This window comes from Cryptomeria japonica, chromosome 10 (genome assembly GCF_030272615.1).
Source record: "Cryptomeria japonica chromosome 10, Sugi_1.0, whole genome shotgun sequence".
Lineage (NCBI taxonomy): Eukaryota > Viridiplantae > Streptophyta > Pinopsida > Cupressales > Cupressaceae > Cryptomeria > Cryptomeria japonica.
In genome coordinates this window covers 408,254,344-408,272,566 of record NC_081414.1, presented here as the reverse complement: position 1 = coordinate 408,272,566, position 18,223 = coordinate 408,254,344, and the positions used below count along the sequence as shown (strand labels likewise).

General features: G+C 37.1%; 2 protein-coding genes across 2 annotated transcripts; both read left to right on the top strand.

Annotated features, from left to right (window-relative positions):
- Nucleotides 1-1,921: 1,921 nt before the first annotated feature.
- On the top strand, nt 1,922-2,773 carry LOC131038480 (uncharacterized). Its single transcript, XM_057970919.2, has one exon. It carries the CDS (start codon nt 1,922-1,924, stop codon nt 2,771-2,773), a length of 852 nt encoding a protein of 283 aa, XP_057826902.2.
- A 1,128-nt stretch (nt 2,774-3,901) lies between these two features.
- LOC131859007 (uncharacterized) lies at nt 3,902-5,455 on the top strand. Its single transcript, XM_059212519.1, has 4 exons — nt 3,902-4,112; nt 4,356-4,567; nt 4,674-4,790; nt 4,919-5,455. Exons 1-4 carry the CDS (start codon nt 3,902-3,904, stop codon nt 5,453-5,455), a joined length of 1,077 nt encoding a protein of 358 aa, XP_059068502.1.
- The last annotated feature ends 12,768 nt before the right edge of the window (nt 5,456-18,223 follow it).

The following is an 18,223-nucleotide window of genomic DNA, read 5'->3' as shown; positions in this document are numbered from 1 at the left end:
GTACTTCACAAATGATCTCATCCTCCCTTTTATATCCTCTACATTGCCTCAAAAAATTCATAAAGTTGGCACCAATCAGGACTCATAGAGGAAAAATGTAGAATCATATAGGTCAACTTCAAAACAATTGAACCGTGGTAAGTATTGTAGACACCTAAAAATCTCTCATTGTTCATGCACTAATTATTTGACTTATTAATTAAATAATTATTTAATTATTTAATTATTTAATTAAACTAATTATATTCTTCTAAACTAATTTTAATCACTGCACCTCAACATTACTAATTACGCTATTTCTATCCCCTTAATCAATTTAATCATTTAACCCTTTCTATTAAATTAATTAAATATTTATTATTTCATTAATTTTGATTTAATCCTTTAATTAAATAATATTTATTATTTAATTAAATTCAATTTCAAATAAGATTAGAATAAAAATAAAATAAAAAAAATGTTTCGAATAACTCACAATATTAAGGAATAAGGTGTAAATAGTAAAAAATGGCGAGCGAAGTGTAGAGGGTGTGCGAGGGGTAGAAGGAGTGCGAATCGCAGAAGATGGTGGGCGAGGAGCAGAGGGTTTCATTTAATGGACAATCTCGGGAAGGCAAATTTCTACTAGAAGTGCACAAACAATTTTGGCAGAGGGAAGATGATATTACCAATGGTCAAAGGAAGGAGCAGCCTTCGAAAAATTTGTCAAAATGGCACTTTTTGGATGTCGATTGGAACGACTTTGGTCCAACTCAGAGAATCCGGAATCACGATAACATTCCAGTCAATGAGGTGGATAAGGAAAACCTAAATCCACAGAAGATACCAGCATTCCCGATTAGATATCTATCGATTTAATGGATGAAGTAGTGGATGAGAAGTGTGTTTGGGAAGACCTTGCCATTATTGCCAGAATCATTGGACCAAAGCAACCCAGGAGATATATCACGCCTTGGGTGGAGAAAAATTGGGGCAGCCATGTGGTGGTAAAATACCTGCCAAAAGGCTTTTTTGTCACAATATTTGTAGAAAAAGAAGAAAGGGACCAATCCCTAAATTCGAAAAACTGGTGTTTTGAAAATTTTCCGCTATACATTCAACCCTAGACTCCCAACTTCGATCCGTTAAAATTGGTGGTATATGATTCACCCGTTTGGATTAGACTGTTCAATCTTCCGATCGAGTATCGGGGGGACCCATGTCTCAAGAAAATTGGCAGATCATTGGGAACTTTGCTAGAAATCGATGAGGACATAATTGATAATGACTCTTATGTGTACGCGAGGATGAGAATTGCCACAGTCAAACAGATCCCTTCTTGCATAAATTTAATAACGGCTAAATGGATTTGGAAGCAAAACATTGAAATTGAGAAAGAAAACCATGCATGCCAAAAATGTGGAAGCAAAACACACCAAACCAAAAAATGCAGAATCTTTGTGTGAAGGGCATATAACAAAGAACAAAGGGATGAAAAAATGGTCTGGCTAGAAAAAATGAATGCGAGGACACGGTTGACTCCTGAATTAATTGTGACACAACCGAAGGACAACACCCATGCTAGACATAATCCCCAGCCTTGTCAGAAGGATCCAGAATTGGACAACCTAGAGAGGGAGGCCATCCCGAATTGGATCGTGACACCCCCGGTAGGGGTTCTAACTACCAACGATATTGGGGAATGCACAGTGGAATCTGACACTAGCAACTCATAACCAGAAGAAGAGGAAGATGTTTTAGACAACCTGGACCCTAAATGCATTAGTCAATCTGCTAATACCATTTTGGGCAGAGCAAAGGGGGCTAAAGGTAGGAAAAGCAATAGACAGATTATAGAAGAAAAAGCCACGGAGAAGGGTATTGTCAGTGTCTAGGACTTCATAAGGAACTCCAAGGGAGGCAACCCCTCCCTTGGGAAGAAATGAGAATCACAACATGGAATGTCAGGGGTTTATCGACCCCTGACAAGAGATGCTTGGTCAAAAGATCTTTGATCAAGCTTGGGTCTGATATGGTTTTACTACAGGAAACAAAGTTGTGTGGCGATAAGGTGCTTGAATTCATTAAGTATTGTTTTAAATGGGAAGGGTTGTTTCAAGATGCTAGAGGTACCTCTGGGGGTCTTGGAATTTTGTGGAATTCAGAGGTCTTTGAGGTGGATCCAATTGCATCCAACGAGTTTTGGATGGCCTGTAACATTAAGTGCAAAGTAGGAGGTATTGGCTTCCCTCTGGTTAACATTTATGGTCCGGTTACAATAGATGAAAAACTGAGGGTATGGTTGGAGATCTATGATCAATTGCAAGTTTTGGAGAAGCACAAAGTAATCATGGCTGGGGACTTCAATACAATTCTGGATATAGATGATAAAGATGGAGGTCTTAGAAAGAGCACAAAAGTAATGGAGGACTTCAGAGAATTCATATCGAAATGCCAAGTGATGGATGTTATTCCCCAAAATGGTAAGTTTACATGGACTAATAGAAGATTCAATTTCTCAAAAAATTTTGAAAGATTTGATCGTTTCTTTGTGGGGGAATGGTGGGTTAATGGCAGTTTCTCCATAGACACTAATATTATTCCTCAAGTTGGTTTGAAACATCTGCCAGTTATGCTGTCCATCAATCATGAATCTCCCAAGAATAGGTTTTATTTTAAATTTCAGAGCATGTGGTGGAGGGATCCTTCATTCACAGAACTTCTAAGGATTTGGTGGTTGGAAAGCAACACATTTTTGGGTTCCCCTAGCTTTTGGTTTGTTAAAAGATTGTAATATATTAAAAATAAAATCAAGCATTGGAATAAGTTCTCATTCAAAAATATCTTCACTGAAAAACTAAGAATTGAAGAAGAATTGGAAGATATCAATAATAGAGTCATGACTGTAGGGATGGACCGCAATGACTATCTAAAAGAAAAATTACTTAAGGAGCAACATACGAAGCTGCTAAATAGAGAAGAAGTCTACTGGAGGGATAAATCAAGGGCGTTATGGATTGCAGAGGGAGACCGAAACAGAAAGTTTTTCCATGCCTCTTCAAAGGGCAAAAGGACCAAGAACAAAATCACGACAGTTCTAGATGACAATGGAGAGTTGAGAGACACGGAGGCTGAAATTGAGCAAACTGCACTATAACACTTCGAGAGAATTTTGGGGAGCAATAACCAGTCTTGGAGTGCATTTGATGGTAGGCTATTTGAAATCCTACATAAGTTGGTCTCTGACGATGAGGCATTAATGCTGTGTGAACCATATTCTTTGGAAGAAATTAAAAGTGCTACATTTGAGCTTTACCGACATAAGGCCCCGGGTCCAGATGGTATGACTGCGGATTTCTATCATAGATGTTGGGACTTTATGGGAAAGGACATCTGGATGGTTGTGGAAGAATTCAAGAAAAAAGGGAAGTTTGTAAAAGAGATGAACAACACACTCATTGCCTTAATTCCCAAAAAATAGGATTGCACCTCAATGAACAATTTTAGGCCCATATCATTATGTAATACCATATACAAAATTATCTCAAAGGCTATGACCATCAGACTAAAGAAGATTTTACCTCACCTTATCTCAGAAAATCAGAATGGCTTCACCCCTGGAAGGGAACTTGCGGACAACATTATTCTTGTGTCAGAAGTAATGCACTCCATACACGAAGAAAAATTAACCGATATGATCATAAAGCTTGATGTTGCAAAAGCGTATGACAAGGTGGTTTGGTAATTCTTGGTTAAGGTATTAAAATGCTATGGATTTCTAAAAGAATGGATAGATTGTGTCTCTTTCTGTATATCTACAATTAATTTCTCTTTACTGGTGAATGGTGTAGTCTGTGGTTTCTTAAAAGCGACTAATGGACTAAGGCAAGGGGACCCTCTATCCCCTGCTCTCTTTATCCTGATGGCAGAAGTTCTTGGGAACTTAATCAAAGAAAAACAAGCAGCCAGGCAATGGAGTGGCATTCAACTCCATAGAATGTTAGAGCCCATTACCCACTCACAGTTCGCAGATGACACGATCCTGGTCAGAGAAGCTACAGTGAGGGAAGCCAGAGGAGTGTTGGAAGTAATAGAGGAATATTCTCAGCTGTCGGGGCAGGAAATGAACAAGGGCAAATCGCACATATTCTTTTTTAACACAAGCAGAATGAATCAAAATCGCATAGCCCATATCTTGGGCTTTATTATCGCTGATCTTCCTCTTAAATATCTTGGGATGAGAATTAATAAGGGCAGTAGACAATCCCAGATATGGGATGATGTATTAAGTTCATGCAAGGTGAAATCGAAACAATGGAAGAATAGATGGCTTATGCAGGCTGGTTGAATTTTAATGATAAGATCTGTGTTAGCAGCAGTTCCAATTTATAGCATGCAATGCTTTCATATGTCAAATGTGGTTGGTGTGAAATTAGATGGTCTTTTAAAGAAATTCGTTTGGGAAGGGGCTAAGGACCAAAGAAGGATACCATTGATAAACTGGGATACATTGTGCATGTTGAAAGAGGATGGGGGTGTAGGGTTGAGAAAAATGAATATCCAAAACATGGCCCTTGGTGCGAAATTGGTATGGAAAATGTATAGAAATCCCAATAAATTGTGGTGTAGAATTTTTCAAAAAAAATATCTGGACTCAGATGCACTGGATCGAATTCTCACAATTGCTGATACAGAGTAGGGCTCTCCCACTTGGAACTTTCTTTGGAAAATCTGGGGCATTATTACGAACTAGATCTCCTGGAAAGTTGGTAATGGGTGCAGGGCTAAATTTTGGCGGGACTCTTGGGATGGTGAACTACCCTTGTCAGAAATATTCGAAGATCAGAATTGGATTAATTCCATTGAATCTACAATAGGAGTGCAGGGTGCTAACTATTTTGAGGATGTTGATTGTCACAACATTAGAACTTGGAAACAGATAACAATAGGTAACTTGGAATTGTGTAACAGGCTGGAAGGTATTATGAGAAATAGAGTGATTTTAGCTTTAGAAGACGAGGATTGTATTTTCTGGCGTGTTGCTAAGTCAGGGGAATACAATGTTAAGTTGGGATATGAAGTGCAGAGACATAGAGTTATCAATCCGAATTGGCCCAGCAAGCTTTGTTGGAATAACTGGATATTGCCTAAAGCAAGGGCATTCTTATGGATAGCCCTGCATGGGCGTATTCTCACTGGCGACAGACTCAAGACAATTGGTATCCATGGACCAAGCTGGTGTGTGTTATGCAATGCTGAGGAAGAATCGGTGGACCATCTACTTTTCAACTACATGTTTGCTCAAAAGTGCTGGGAATGGTTTCTAAGGATGGCGAACTTGTGCACAGTCAGGAATGGGTCCCTAAAGGAATTCCTTGTCTCATGGCCAATGTTCAACCAGACTAAGTGGGGAGCACTGTGGTTGGTGGGGCCTGTAATGATTGTCTGGCTGATTTGGAAAGAAAGAAACAAATGAATATTCAAAGAGACATCTAAACCAATAGCTATTGTCATTAGCAATCTAAAGGCTTCCATTAAAGAAGCTATCTATGGTAAATCAAGGATTGTTAGAAAGTTCAGATTCAATGATTGGGACGCAGAAATGGAGAGGAATTGGTTTCTCAAAAATATTATCTTCCATTATCCTAAAAAGAGAATTGACAGGAAAAATGTCAGGTGGGCCAAGCCTCATAGCAATTGGGTAAAACTCAACTTTGACGGGGCTTGCAAAGGCAATCCAGGGTAGGTCGGATATGGTGCAGTTATTCAGAATGAGGATGGGAATATTTTGTTAGGTACCTACAGACATATTGGATGTGCCACAAATAATGAAGCAGAACTTAGAGCCCTCTAGGCTGGTCTTCTGCTTTGCAAACAAAAGGGATTAACTAATGTACAGATCAAAGGTGATTCACAGATAATTATAAATGGAGTGATTAACTCTTGATTTACAATCTGGAAATTGGCTAAATGGCTCCCATGCATACACACTCTCCTGCAAACAATCAGACCATATGAAATTTATCACATCCATCGGGAAGGTAATCGATTGGTAGATCTTTTTGCCAATCTAGGTGTCAACTCGGATGTGGCAGAAGTGTCAGTAGATCCCACATCAATAAGCATGGAGATTACAAAACTGTGCAGAAAAGACTTGATGGAAAGAAAACGTGATGGGGTTGGATAACGCCTCTTGTCTTGAGGCCTGCAAATGTAGAATAGGTGGCAGAGGTTGAGCACAACCTTAGCAGACTAGCTACACAAACTTGTAGTGTCGGGGGCTTGAGATTCATGTGATTGACAAGAAATGCTAGTAGGACAGTTTTGGGCAGGCTGTGCAATCAAGGTTGTTTTGGCATGTGAGGTTTTATATGGATCCTTCTAGATGTTGCATAACCTATTAATTGGCTTCCCCCAAGGCTCGGCCTCATGAACTGATAAAGTTGAGTGTTGATCAGATTCCTGGGTGTAAGAGAGTTGGTTACTATCTTGGTCTATGGCATACTTCGGCAACATTGGGTGAATGAACTGCAAGGAAACACTTGATGCCCACCTCCGAAATCTGTTTATCTCAAAGGAGTATGCATATGAGGCGATTAGAGGTCTGGTGAGGATTACACTCAACTTCAACTGTCATTGGTGCGACTCCAATATCTATGGAGCTATTCTTATGCCACTAGTGGATGTCATTGAATCTAGGGAGAGAGTCGTGGAGTGGTTGTGTGGCTTTGTTAAGACTGTTAATGGGAATTGCATTGCCGACTCCATTTTAAGCCTGTCAGAGAACGTATGGATCAGTATCCTGAAGACATACTTTCAATCAGACGTATTACTGCCCATGGATTCTGAGGATGAAGAGGAGGAGAGTGAGGATGAAGGGAGTGATGAGTCCGATGATAGTAAGAGAAACAGGGCAGAACACAGGCATCTGGAGAGGGAAGAATTAAAGGAGATGATGAGGACATTCAGATAAAATGCTTGGGAAGTCTTCAGGTGTGCCGTACTGAATGGGGATATGGCTCCTTTCCGCAGAGTGAAAAACTTTGAAACTTGGTGGTTCTTTGGTGGAGCAACAGAAATAGTAATCAATGTTGGAGAGTTTGCGGGGGTCATCTTGCAAACTCTTAATGACGGGGCATAATGCAGATTAGGATTTGGACTGACTCTGTCCTTGACATACTGTTCACATAGCTGAAATATGTATGGAGGGGTTGGATAGGTAGCAAGTAGACTGTGGGGTTGGATAATTAGTATGTGTCTGTTCAAAATTTGTATACTGGGGTTAGATAGGTAGAAAGATAAATTGTGGTCTTGCTATCAGGCTTGATGCCTTTTTGTAAACCTTTTTGGAAATTAATATAAGGGATCTATCCCCTTTAATGATAACTCTTACCATTAAAAATAAAATAAAATTCAATTTCAAATAATTAAATAATTTATGTAAATTATTTAATTAACTAACTCATTCTTTAGAACTTCAAGGGGATGAAGGCAGGGTGACCCTATATCTTCGATTTTGTTTACTATCATGGTTGAAAGTCTAGGTAGATTTATTCATAAACGAGTGCTAGAAGGATCTCTAAAAGGTTTGAGGCCCTCCTCTGCTAGTTTGACTTGTTCTCATCAACATTTTGTTGATGATACAATCTTAATGGGGAGGTCCTTTTTGGGGGAGGCTAGAGTTATAAAATCCACCCTTAGCCTCTATGAAAAGGCCTCAAGACAGATGGTTAATAGAGCTAAAAAATTTATCTACTTTATTAATACTCCTGAATCTAGGCAAAATAAGATTGCTAATATTCTTGATTGCAGGATTGGCTTGCTTCATTCTACTTACCTTGGCCTCCCTTTGGGACCTAAACCCTCTGAAAATTTTTGGCTCTCTTTGATTGACCGGTTCAATAGGAAGTTGGCTAGCTGGAAGGGGACCCTCCTCAGTCAGGCTAGTAAGGTGTTGTTTCTCAAAGCCACTCTTCAGAACCTCACGGTGTATGCTCTTATTTTATTCAAGATTCCCTCAAAATATGCAGAGATTATTGAAAAAATTTAGAAAAGATTCCTTTGGTCTGGGCTGAAGGAAAGAAAGAGAATCCCTTTGGTTGCTTGGGAGAGTGTCTGCAAACCTTGGAAGTATGGGGGTTTGGGGATTCAGAGAATAAAGACTTTTAATCTTGCTCTTTTGGTTAAACAAGTTTGGCAAACCTATGATTGTAGAAGAGAATGTAATACCTTATGGCATAACAAATACCTCTTTAATGTTCACTCCTTTCAGATTTTTTTGCATTCCCCTCATATTCTTGCTGGATCACACCTATGGAATAATATTGTCAAGGCCAGGGATGTGGCTATTCGTGCAACTGTCTAGAAGGTGGGGAATGGGGGGAGTATTTGTTTTTGGGATGACTACTGGATTGGGAAACGTCCACTGGCTTTTGATCCTTTGCTAGGGGCTTTCAGAGATACTTGTGTGGCTTCTATTGGATTGGTGGTGGTTGATTATTGGAAGGAAGGTAAATGGGTGAACCTCATTGATGTTAATCCATCTCTTACTCAGTTGCAGTTGTCCTTAAACTCCTCCAGGTTAGAAAATAGATCTGAAGATGAGCTAATATGGAGATTTTCATATAATGGTAAGTTTTCGATTGCTTTTGCGGATTGTTGTGTTGATCCTCTTGTTCCTTGGTGGTCAAAGGTGTGGATTAAAGGTCTTACTCCTAAGGTTAATATGTTTTTTTAGCTTCTTGTCCTAAACAAAATCCTGACTACGAATAATCTTTCTAAGAGGGGATCCTCCATACCTAATAGATGTTACTTATGTTTGAAGGAAGTAGAATCAGGTTATCATCTCTTTTTGCTTTATTCTTATGCCTTTCAAATATGGTGCCAAGTGCTTCAGAAATGGGATCTTTGCTGGATCTTCCTTGGGTCTATTAAGGAGTTTATTTATCAATGGAGATCGCCTACTAGGAATTATCTTTTGAAGACTTTATGGTCCTTTGTGTTTCCTCATGTAGCATGGGGTTTATGGAAAGAGCATAATAATAGAATTTTTAGGGAGATTTATCTTCAGCCTGAAATTGTCTTAAAGAAGGCCACCAGGGCCATTAATGAAAATATTTCTATAGTGAGTGCCAAGAGTCAAAATTAGAATGGTAATGTTAATGATTATGAGGTCAAAGTCATCAACATTTGGGAATTAAACCATCTCTTTCAGTCAGCCAAGCCTAAGAAAAATAAAAGAATAAATATTAGCTGGAAATTACCTCCGCAAGGGTGGGCCAAAATCAACTTCGATGGGGTGGCCAAAGGGAACCCTGGCCCAAATGGTTGCGGGGGAGTGTTGCAAGATCACGATGGCAATTTTATTTCAACGGTGGTGCTCCCCTTGGGAATTCAGACCAACCATATTGTCAAAGCCATAGGGGCCTATCAAAGTTTAATTATTGTTAAAAATCACAACTTTAGTTGTGTCTAGGTGGAAGGGGATTCAAAAAATATTATTAATTGCCTAAGGGGTACCTCTAAACCATCTTGGAATGTTGAAATGAGGATTAAAAAAACTAGTGGTATAATTAAAATTTTTGATAAATGCATTATATCCCATGTGTATAGACAAGCTAATGTGGCGGTAGACTATCTTTCTAATAAAGGGGTCACGAGTAAGAGTCAGTTGAGCTGGACCAATGGTGACATGTTGGACTCGGATTTTGTGATGCATTTTCTTCATGACTAAAGTTGAGGGAGTAGCATTAATGATTACGTGAGTTATAATGACTCAGAGTGATTCTAGAAAGATCAAAACCTTTTTGATTAAGGCAAGTGGCAAGAGAGAACATTACACTAAGTGTGATTTCATCCTGCATGTATTGTGGGCAATTATTGGCATTCTTTGGGCTCTGTTTTTTGTTCTGCAAGCCGATTGTTCTGAGAGTGACCGAGATAATTTAAAAATGGGGGGTGCTAGAAAAAGGATTGAACCTCATAGTTGTGTGAAGATGAAGAAGGAACGTAAGTTGTGGAGGATTTTGGAGAAAGGGGGTTTTGCCTCTTATATTGAGAGGTTGCAGGGCTATAACAAGGATGTTACGAATTAATTTGCTAAGCATTGGAAGGACGAGACCATTGTTCTCCATGGGTAGAAAGTTATGGTGGATGAAAGCCTCATTACCCAAGTCATTGGGCTTTCCATGGATGACATGAAATATTATAGGGACAGAGCGTAAACAGAGTAGGTTGTGAAGGATTTTCCCAAGAAGGAAGCGAAGAGAGCTAAAATTGTTAAAAAGACTGCCAGTTACTACTCCATCCCGGTGTTCAATCCCTTCTCGTAGAAGGTGTTAAAGGTAATTATGGAATACCTCACTTTAGATGGTCATTTTACTAGAGTTAATGGCCATCATTTTGTGATCATGAATCATTTTTATCATAGAGTCAAGATGTGTTTCTTGTTTTATCTGATGTATGTCCTGAGAGCCAATTTTAAAGACCACAAGAAGAACTCCTCTAAGTTCCCTATATTGCATGAAGGATTGCTTGTCCTTATTGACTCTCATTTCCGTGTGTGCCTTCCTGCCCCTGATGACTATATTCATACCTCTTCTGAAAAGGATCCTAGTGCGGGTGATTCGGGTGATGATGAGTCTGGGTTTGATTCTGAAGATGAGTTACATCCCCCTTTGAAAAAAGTTAAACTTGAGAAACCTATGAATACCAATCCTACGGGTGGCAAGGGTAAAAAGGGTCAAAAGAATATTGTGGTTTCCTCTTCTTCCACCTCAGCTAGAAATGATTCCCCTACTTCCAGTGGCACCAAAGCTAGTCCTGAGGGTTCTATGAGTGAGAAAAAAGAAAGCAAGGAGCCGGACAACCATAATCTCCAAACCCCTCATTCCCCACCCCATGATTCTAGTAATGTGGGTGTGGCGGTTTATGAGGGCCTTCACCCAAAATGTACTAAGCTTAGTGATAAAAATGAATTTTATGAGAATGTGTTGGGTATGGCTTGAGAGCATGCAATTGAAACGTTCAACATGTTTAAATAGTTGTTTCATGAGTTAAAGCAGGTTAGACTCAATTAGAGAGCCCTGGGTAGTAAAATGGAGGCCATCCTTGTTGGGAATGATCAAAGCAATCAGATAGATGTGGGGTAGTGGACGACGGAGGAGAAGAAGTATGTGCTGGAATGCACTAAAAGTATAGGTGAAGGGGTTGACTAGATAAAGAAAAGGTTTGAAGACCGCATCTCCAATGTTGAAAAGGGATACAATAAGAACCAGGTTATACTTAAGACTATCATGTCGAACATCCACAAGATTGTGAAGAATATTGCTGATGTTATGATTGTAATGGTGCATAGTTGGGAGCAACAGGAAAGGGCTATTGTTACCATTGGAGATGAAATTGATGTGACTCAGGTTGAAGAAGGACCCAACAAAAGGACCCATGGCAACATGAAGAAGAAGACAGTCGTTCAGAAGGTGGTCTACAAATAAATAAAAGATGTTATTGAAAATATGAGTGTCCTTGAGGCTAAGTTGGTTGAGACCCTCAAGAACTTTATGTAATTAGGTCCATGACTCTGTTGTTTGTGGTCAGTGTTGTCTTTGTTTCGCTGGTTCTGTTTTTTTTTCTCTTTGTTGCTTGCTTGGGCTTTTGCTGTCTCTTTGGTTGTTGTTTGTAATATCTATCTTTTGCAACCTATGTTGTTTTGGATTAATGGTAATCTTTGATTCTAACTCTCCTAGAATCTTTTTGTAAAGGGTTTCGGGGCCCCTTCAAAACCTTTTTTTTTCTTTAATCCAAAACTAACTCATTCTTTTCAAATTTTTAAATTCAAAATCCAAAAATTCCTCAAATTTCAATTTCATCAAATTTCAATTAATTACATGTGCATTTCACTTTTTGAAAATCTAAATTCAAATTGAAATAAAATGAAATGTGAATTTCATCTCAAAATCCGACAACACATTTTGAAATTCTAACTCCCACCCACTTTCATTCTGATTAGGTAATCAATTCAGTCAACTGAGCAATCTATTCAGTCATCTTCCGAGTTAACTCATTTAACTACACAATCACCTTTTTCAACTCTCAATCAAATTTTTGGAACAAAGCAATCAATTCAGTTAACAGATCAATCAACTTTGTTCAATGATCAATCTAATCAATTCACCGATCAATCAACCCAATTGTCTCATCAATTAATTTTGTTGCAAGCAATCTCAGCCATTGATCAATTTTGTTCTAGAATGAATCAGAACCATCCATTTTTCTTTTCTAGAATCTATAAATTCAATCCAGTTCTCCTCAATTTTCCTTAACCACTATCTTCAGAATTATTGTGTCTAACTTATGCAGGTACTCCAGCGCAACATTGAGAGCCACACCAACATGATGATGAAGGAGAGCAATGGAAACTATGATTCAAATCAGTAGAGGGAGTTTTAATTAGATTAATATTCATTCTATTGATTTTGTTTCTATTTCATTGTCATTTATTGTATTTTCTTAATTAGAATTTAATTCTAGTGGTTAATTCATATATTTTGATCAATTATGCATAAAAATCTTGTAAATCAAGTATAACATAACAAACCATAACAAATTACAAATTACATAAACTAGAAAGCATGGGGAAAATGATTAAGCATCTAGAGATACATCTTCATTATCATCATCCTTCTTAAAAAAAATCTTCATATTGTTGCAAGGTAGCATGCATTTCAGATTCATCTACTCTCGATGTGAGAAATTTGGTGTCTGGAGTGGAGTCCACTATTGATTTGAAGAATTCCCAGAGTTAAACAAAATAGACAAAAAATTGCAAATCGGTGTTTAAAACCCGATTTACACCTGGGAGGGTTCAACACATGCAAGTCATGCAAATTGGGTTTGTATTTGGGATGACGTAGTTCAAAGTTATAACTCCGATTTAGATTGAGGTGAAGGTCTCGAGGTGTAATACTTGTGATTATTTCATGACAGGCTAGGAGTAGTTCAGGGTTACAACTCTGATCTACACCTATGAATGTGCTTTGGGTATAGTTCAGAGTTACAACCTCGAATTGCATCTTGTGAATGTATAGGCTTCTTGTAATTCGGAATTGTAACTCCAAATTGCACTAAGAGGGTGACTTTGGTGTAGTTCGGAGTTGTAGCCCCAAACTACACTAACGTTGGTGTAGTTTAGAGTTGTAACCCCAAATTACACTGACTTTTGTGTAGGTCATAGTTGTAACCCCGAATTAAACCTATATTTGAGACTTATGAAAAATTGGGGTTTAACTCTGATAATACACAAAGAAATAAAAAACTAAATCCTAAAAAGACAATTTATCAATATTTTAGATTGACAAATTGAGACTCAAATCGAGACAATTTCTTGAGACATGACTACACATGAGAGAGTTTGAAGAGCTCCTCAACATGCATGCTTAGAGGTGTGGGCTATGAAATAGTCAAATTTTATAGGGGTTATCCCATGTTTTCGCCAAGTCTAAAATCGACGATAACAAATTTCAAGCTTGATGGGTTATTCCTTATCACATACATCCATAGTAGAAGAAATATTAAGAATCGTTAGACCAATAATTTAATTAGATATATTCGTGTGAGAGACTAGATTTAAAGACCAACCAATTACAGATAAATAGTGTTAGTGTTGGAGATTAGATATTTATTGCTAATAAAGATTCCCCATCCAAAGACAATAAATGAGGAAAGCTCATGTTTTCTCTGAGTAATTTGTAAGGGGTGTGTATCTCATCAAATTTTAAAATTCTATTTGTTTTGTTGACTCTATTCCCAATAGATATATTTTTGGATCCCATTCCCTTTGTATTTAAAAGGACCCCTAAGAATCAACAAAAATGTAGTGATTCATTCACTACAAGTAGTGAATTCTTCCTACCTCAATATACAATCAATAAACATTTCTCATGACATCCACAAGCCTCCTTTCTTTCAATCCAATTTTGATGTGTAGATTTTTGTTGAAATTTTAATGAAGGCTAAGTTACAACACATGTGTGCCATTTGATTCTCTAGGTTAGATCAAATCTAATGGACCATAAATTTTCAAATTAACAAAATAGGTTCTCCCAAGAAGCCCATGTGTTGTAACATGTGGCAAAAGCAAGCAATAATATAAAGAAAAAATGCATTGAATAGTATTGGTGCTCCCACCTATGATGCTGGTTTAAGTTAAGCAATTTTTTAATTGATTACATGTGGTTCACTCTTGAGGATTCTCACAATGTAGTGCCTCTCCCCGATTCATCCTTTATGGGAGGATGTGATAAATACTCTTAGATTTAATCATGCTCTTGTTTCATTCTTTATAGTGATAATCTATGTGACATTAGTGGATTTATTATGATTACTATGACGATGCAAACTCCATGTTTTGGTTTGATTATTGAAGATAGGTGAAGGATTAGCTTCATGGTCTTTTCGCCAGTTATGACAAGGTTCATGTTTATTCCTTATGATGATACATCTTGGATATTTCATATTTGCATTTGATACTTGATGATTTATATGTGTTCATTATGTATGATGGATCATATTGCTTATGGGATTTTGATGACATTATGATTACACTAATCCTACTCTATGGTTATGATAACTATGTTGATGCTTCGATGATTGTAATTGTCTTCTAGTGTCTTCGTGATTAGAGACGATGTCATACCACTCAATGTGAGAACAATATGGCATTGCGATTCTCTATCACTTGCCTACTCATTTATGATATATATATATATATATATATATATATATATATATATATATATGTTGTATTGTGTTTAGTGGTAGATGCAGGATTGCAGGTACAAGACATCGAATCCATCTGGTCTCACAGGTCTAAGCATGTCTTTATCCCAATGGTAAGTTGATGGAGATGGCATGTGTTTCCCTCTTACATTCTAGGCTTAAGTTGTTCGCCTTGTTGATTTTGTGTTGTGGTGCAAGTCGGTGGTTAGAGTTTTGTGTCGTTATTCGACTCCATGTTGGGTTGTCTTGAGGTGATTGTATGTGATTAATATTTAATTAGCATTTGATTAATATAGAATTAATATTATACTTTGATTATTTGTATTATTTGGACGACTATTTAATATTTATTTTTATTGTCTTGGTTAATGATTAATTGAGCTTGATTTATTTATTTAATTGATTTATTGTTGTTGGTTATTTATTATTTATTTATCGTTTAATTATGATTTATGATTTATTTTATTTTATTTAATTATTGTTATTTAATTAATTAATCATTGTGGAGTTTATTTATATAGTTTTATTTGTTTTGTTATCTATCCCTTGGATATTATATTTATTACCTTTCCTATTATCCTATTGGGTTTGATTTATTATACTATTGTTATTAAATATATATTAACGTTTGTTATTACATGGTTATTGGATATATTATATAACCTACCTACTCTTTTACCCTATTGGTTGAATTGTGGGAGGTAAGTAAATAATATTACTTGCCTCGATATTGTGCATGGTAGGTATATTATATAGTTTTATGAAATATTTTGATTGGTTGATGATTTTCTATGGTTTTGAATTAATTGTTTATTTATTAATCTTTTGGGGAATGTTGTCGGGTTACCATTTGGAAGCATTTTGATTGCATTTGGAGTTAAGATTGTTTTGAGGCTTGGATTGATTGAAGATTTAGTAATTGAATTTGGTATTTGCTAGATCAGAATTTGTTGGTTGGATTTGCTCTACTTCAAGTTTCTTTGTCTTCACTTCAATTTTTCCAGGTTGGAGCTTCAACTCTCTTGACATTTCAACTTGAAAAGATTGTTTTCATTGCGTCTTTTGGAAGATTGATTGTAGAGAATATTTCAATGTATTAAAATTTCAATTTTGGTTCGGGGAAAAGGTTTTATGTGTTTAAGAATGTATGTATATGTGTGTGTGTGTAAAAATCTAGGAAATGGAGTATTGTTGGGAAGTTTATTCTGCATATTGTCTTTATGAATTTATGTATTCCCTTTCTTGTATTCTTGTTGGGCTTTAAGATTCCTTTGTAATGTTGTTTTGTCTCCCATTATGATGTACTGCATCTCCATGAGTTTCTGTGTAAACTTGGTATCTTTTTGTGTAAGCCCATGTGAAGGAGGTGCAGGGATTTGATGTTGGAATCCATCTGTGTGAATTGTGAATCCAATTTTTTATGTTTTCAAGGTAGTATTTTGTTCTCTCGTTCCTTCTGGGAGTGTCTTATGTTCATCTTGAGAACCTATGTACAAGATTGTGCAGTTTTGTCACTTTATTCTTCCGTTTTATATCATTTTTTCTCTTTGAACCCAAAACACTAAAATATGTCATGGATGCACTAGAGGATGGCCTCTATGTGCTAAACTATCTCCTAGATGCATCATTCGGGGTTTTTGATGTGCTATTCTGCCCTGAGTTGCCAGTTTTGATAGTTTTGTCTATTTTGGTCATTTTTTCAATTTTTTGTGTGCCTTCCAAAGGCTCTATGTGATTGTTTTGGATTCTCAGAGAGGACATTTGATGTTGTATTGCTCCAATCATGATTTATTTGTGCTCTGGTAATATGGTTAGTGCCTTACCGTTGAGGGTATTGTTTATATGTTGGTTAGCTCCAACAAGAGGAATAATGCCTTGTTGTTGAGGAATGGATATGAGAACTCCAGTGGGATGATTATGCCTCATTTTTGAGGATTGGAATTTATTTAAAATTATCTTTGATCTCATATATTTTCCTTGATCCATTGTTGTATTGATTTAGTGGAGGCTCTTGCTTTGTATTTGGGTGTATGTTTCATATTATGCTTTAGTTTGTATCAGTGATGTTGTGACTCTATTTATATCTTTAGTGAGCCTCCAATATGTTGATGTGATGTTATTTTGGTTATGATTTCACCCTAAGGTATTGGTCCATGGTTAGGGACAGTGGACTCTTGCATATGTAGGACTGGGGTCATGAGCAATAGGCTTCTAAGAGGTTCCTAGAGAGGATGCTTAGGGTATAGGCCTATCATGGGACCACATGAAGAGTTTTCTTTTGTAATTGCAAGTGATGACCTTAATAAATTAATTAGTGGGTTTGGGTAATTAAGAATTCACTTAATCAAGATAATGAAACTGGTTTATGGTGCCCCACCTCATAGCCCTTGAGTGGAGACTCAGGATGAGCTTGGGAAGATAGTGGAGATAGTAAGCCAAACTCCCTTGATTTCTCATAGGTTGAGATGGCTCCACATGTCTATCAGGGGTGCGGGTGGAGATCTCGTAGTGCCAGGTGGAGATCCCACTATTTATATATAATGCCCTTGTTTGTGAGGATAGCATGTGATGACACTCTTCCCTACATGTGTCCATTATCCTTATGCCTTGATTTTTGAACATGCCCTTGGGAGTTTATTGATTTGTGATTAGCCTTGTGATGTGATTTGACACATTGTTATGGCTATAATCTCATGGATGTCTTGTTGAGTCCCTTGGTTGTTAGGTGTCAGCCTAGGTCTTGAGTGTGAATTGGAACCCCATGTCATCTCCTAGAATGGGGGGTGGTTCCTATTTGGTTCCACATGGTCGAGTGGTTGGATACCTTCTTCCATTGGGATGTTCTTCTTTGGATGGTTGTGTGTGTGGATATGGATTCTATGATTCTTCATCATGCAGATAGTTGTGGATTCATTTCTATGTATTGAGATAGATATTGTATCATGATAGCATTATAAATGTAGAAGAGACTGTGTACTTGAACCATGTATACTTATGTAATAGGACATGATGATGTAGAGACTATGATCTTGTAATGGAATAAGATGATGTATTCATTGTATAATTCATGTTGCAAGAATGTTCATTATGTTAAGATTGAGATCTTATGCTGGATTAGGAACTTGAATGATTAGAGTATGTGTATTCTTGTTTTATCATATGGTTCTTGAGTTGGTCTAGCAGCATGAGACCCTAATTGAAAAGAAAATTAGTATTTGTTGTTATAATCTTGCATATGTTTGCGGATAGTAATCTTGATGAAATGTGTAATGAAAAGTTATGGGAATTAGGATTATTTGATTTGGTATTTTAAAATGAACTTAAAAGTTAATGGGGTTATGTAGATAGGCATTTTCTAACTCATTATCTCATGGTAGGAAGAAATTAATTGAGTAGAACTTAAATGATATGGATGTTAATGAATTCTTGATATTGTTGTGTTAATGTGTTGTTGCTAGTAAGTAGTGAC

Excerpts from the sequence above, each read along its gene's own strand:
- LOC131859007 (XM_059212519.1), top strand. The coding sequence starts at position 3,902 with ATGGCAGAAGTTCTTGGGAACTTAATCAAAGAAAAACAAGCAGCCAGG. Across the intron at positions 4,568-4,673 it reads TGGCCCTTGGTGCGAAATTG|AGTAGGGCTCTCCCACTTGG; the intron begins GTATGGAAAATG and ends TTGCTGATACAG. Across the intron at positions 4,791-4,918 it reads TTGGCGGGACTCTTGGGATG|ATAACAATAGGTAACTTGGA; the intron begins GTGAACTACCCT and ends ACTTGGAAACAG.
- LOC131038480 (XM_057970919.2), top strand. The coding sequence starts at position 1,922 with ATGAGAATCACAACATGGAATGTCAGGGGTTTATCGACCCCTGACAAG.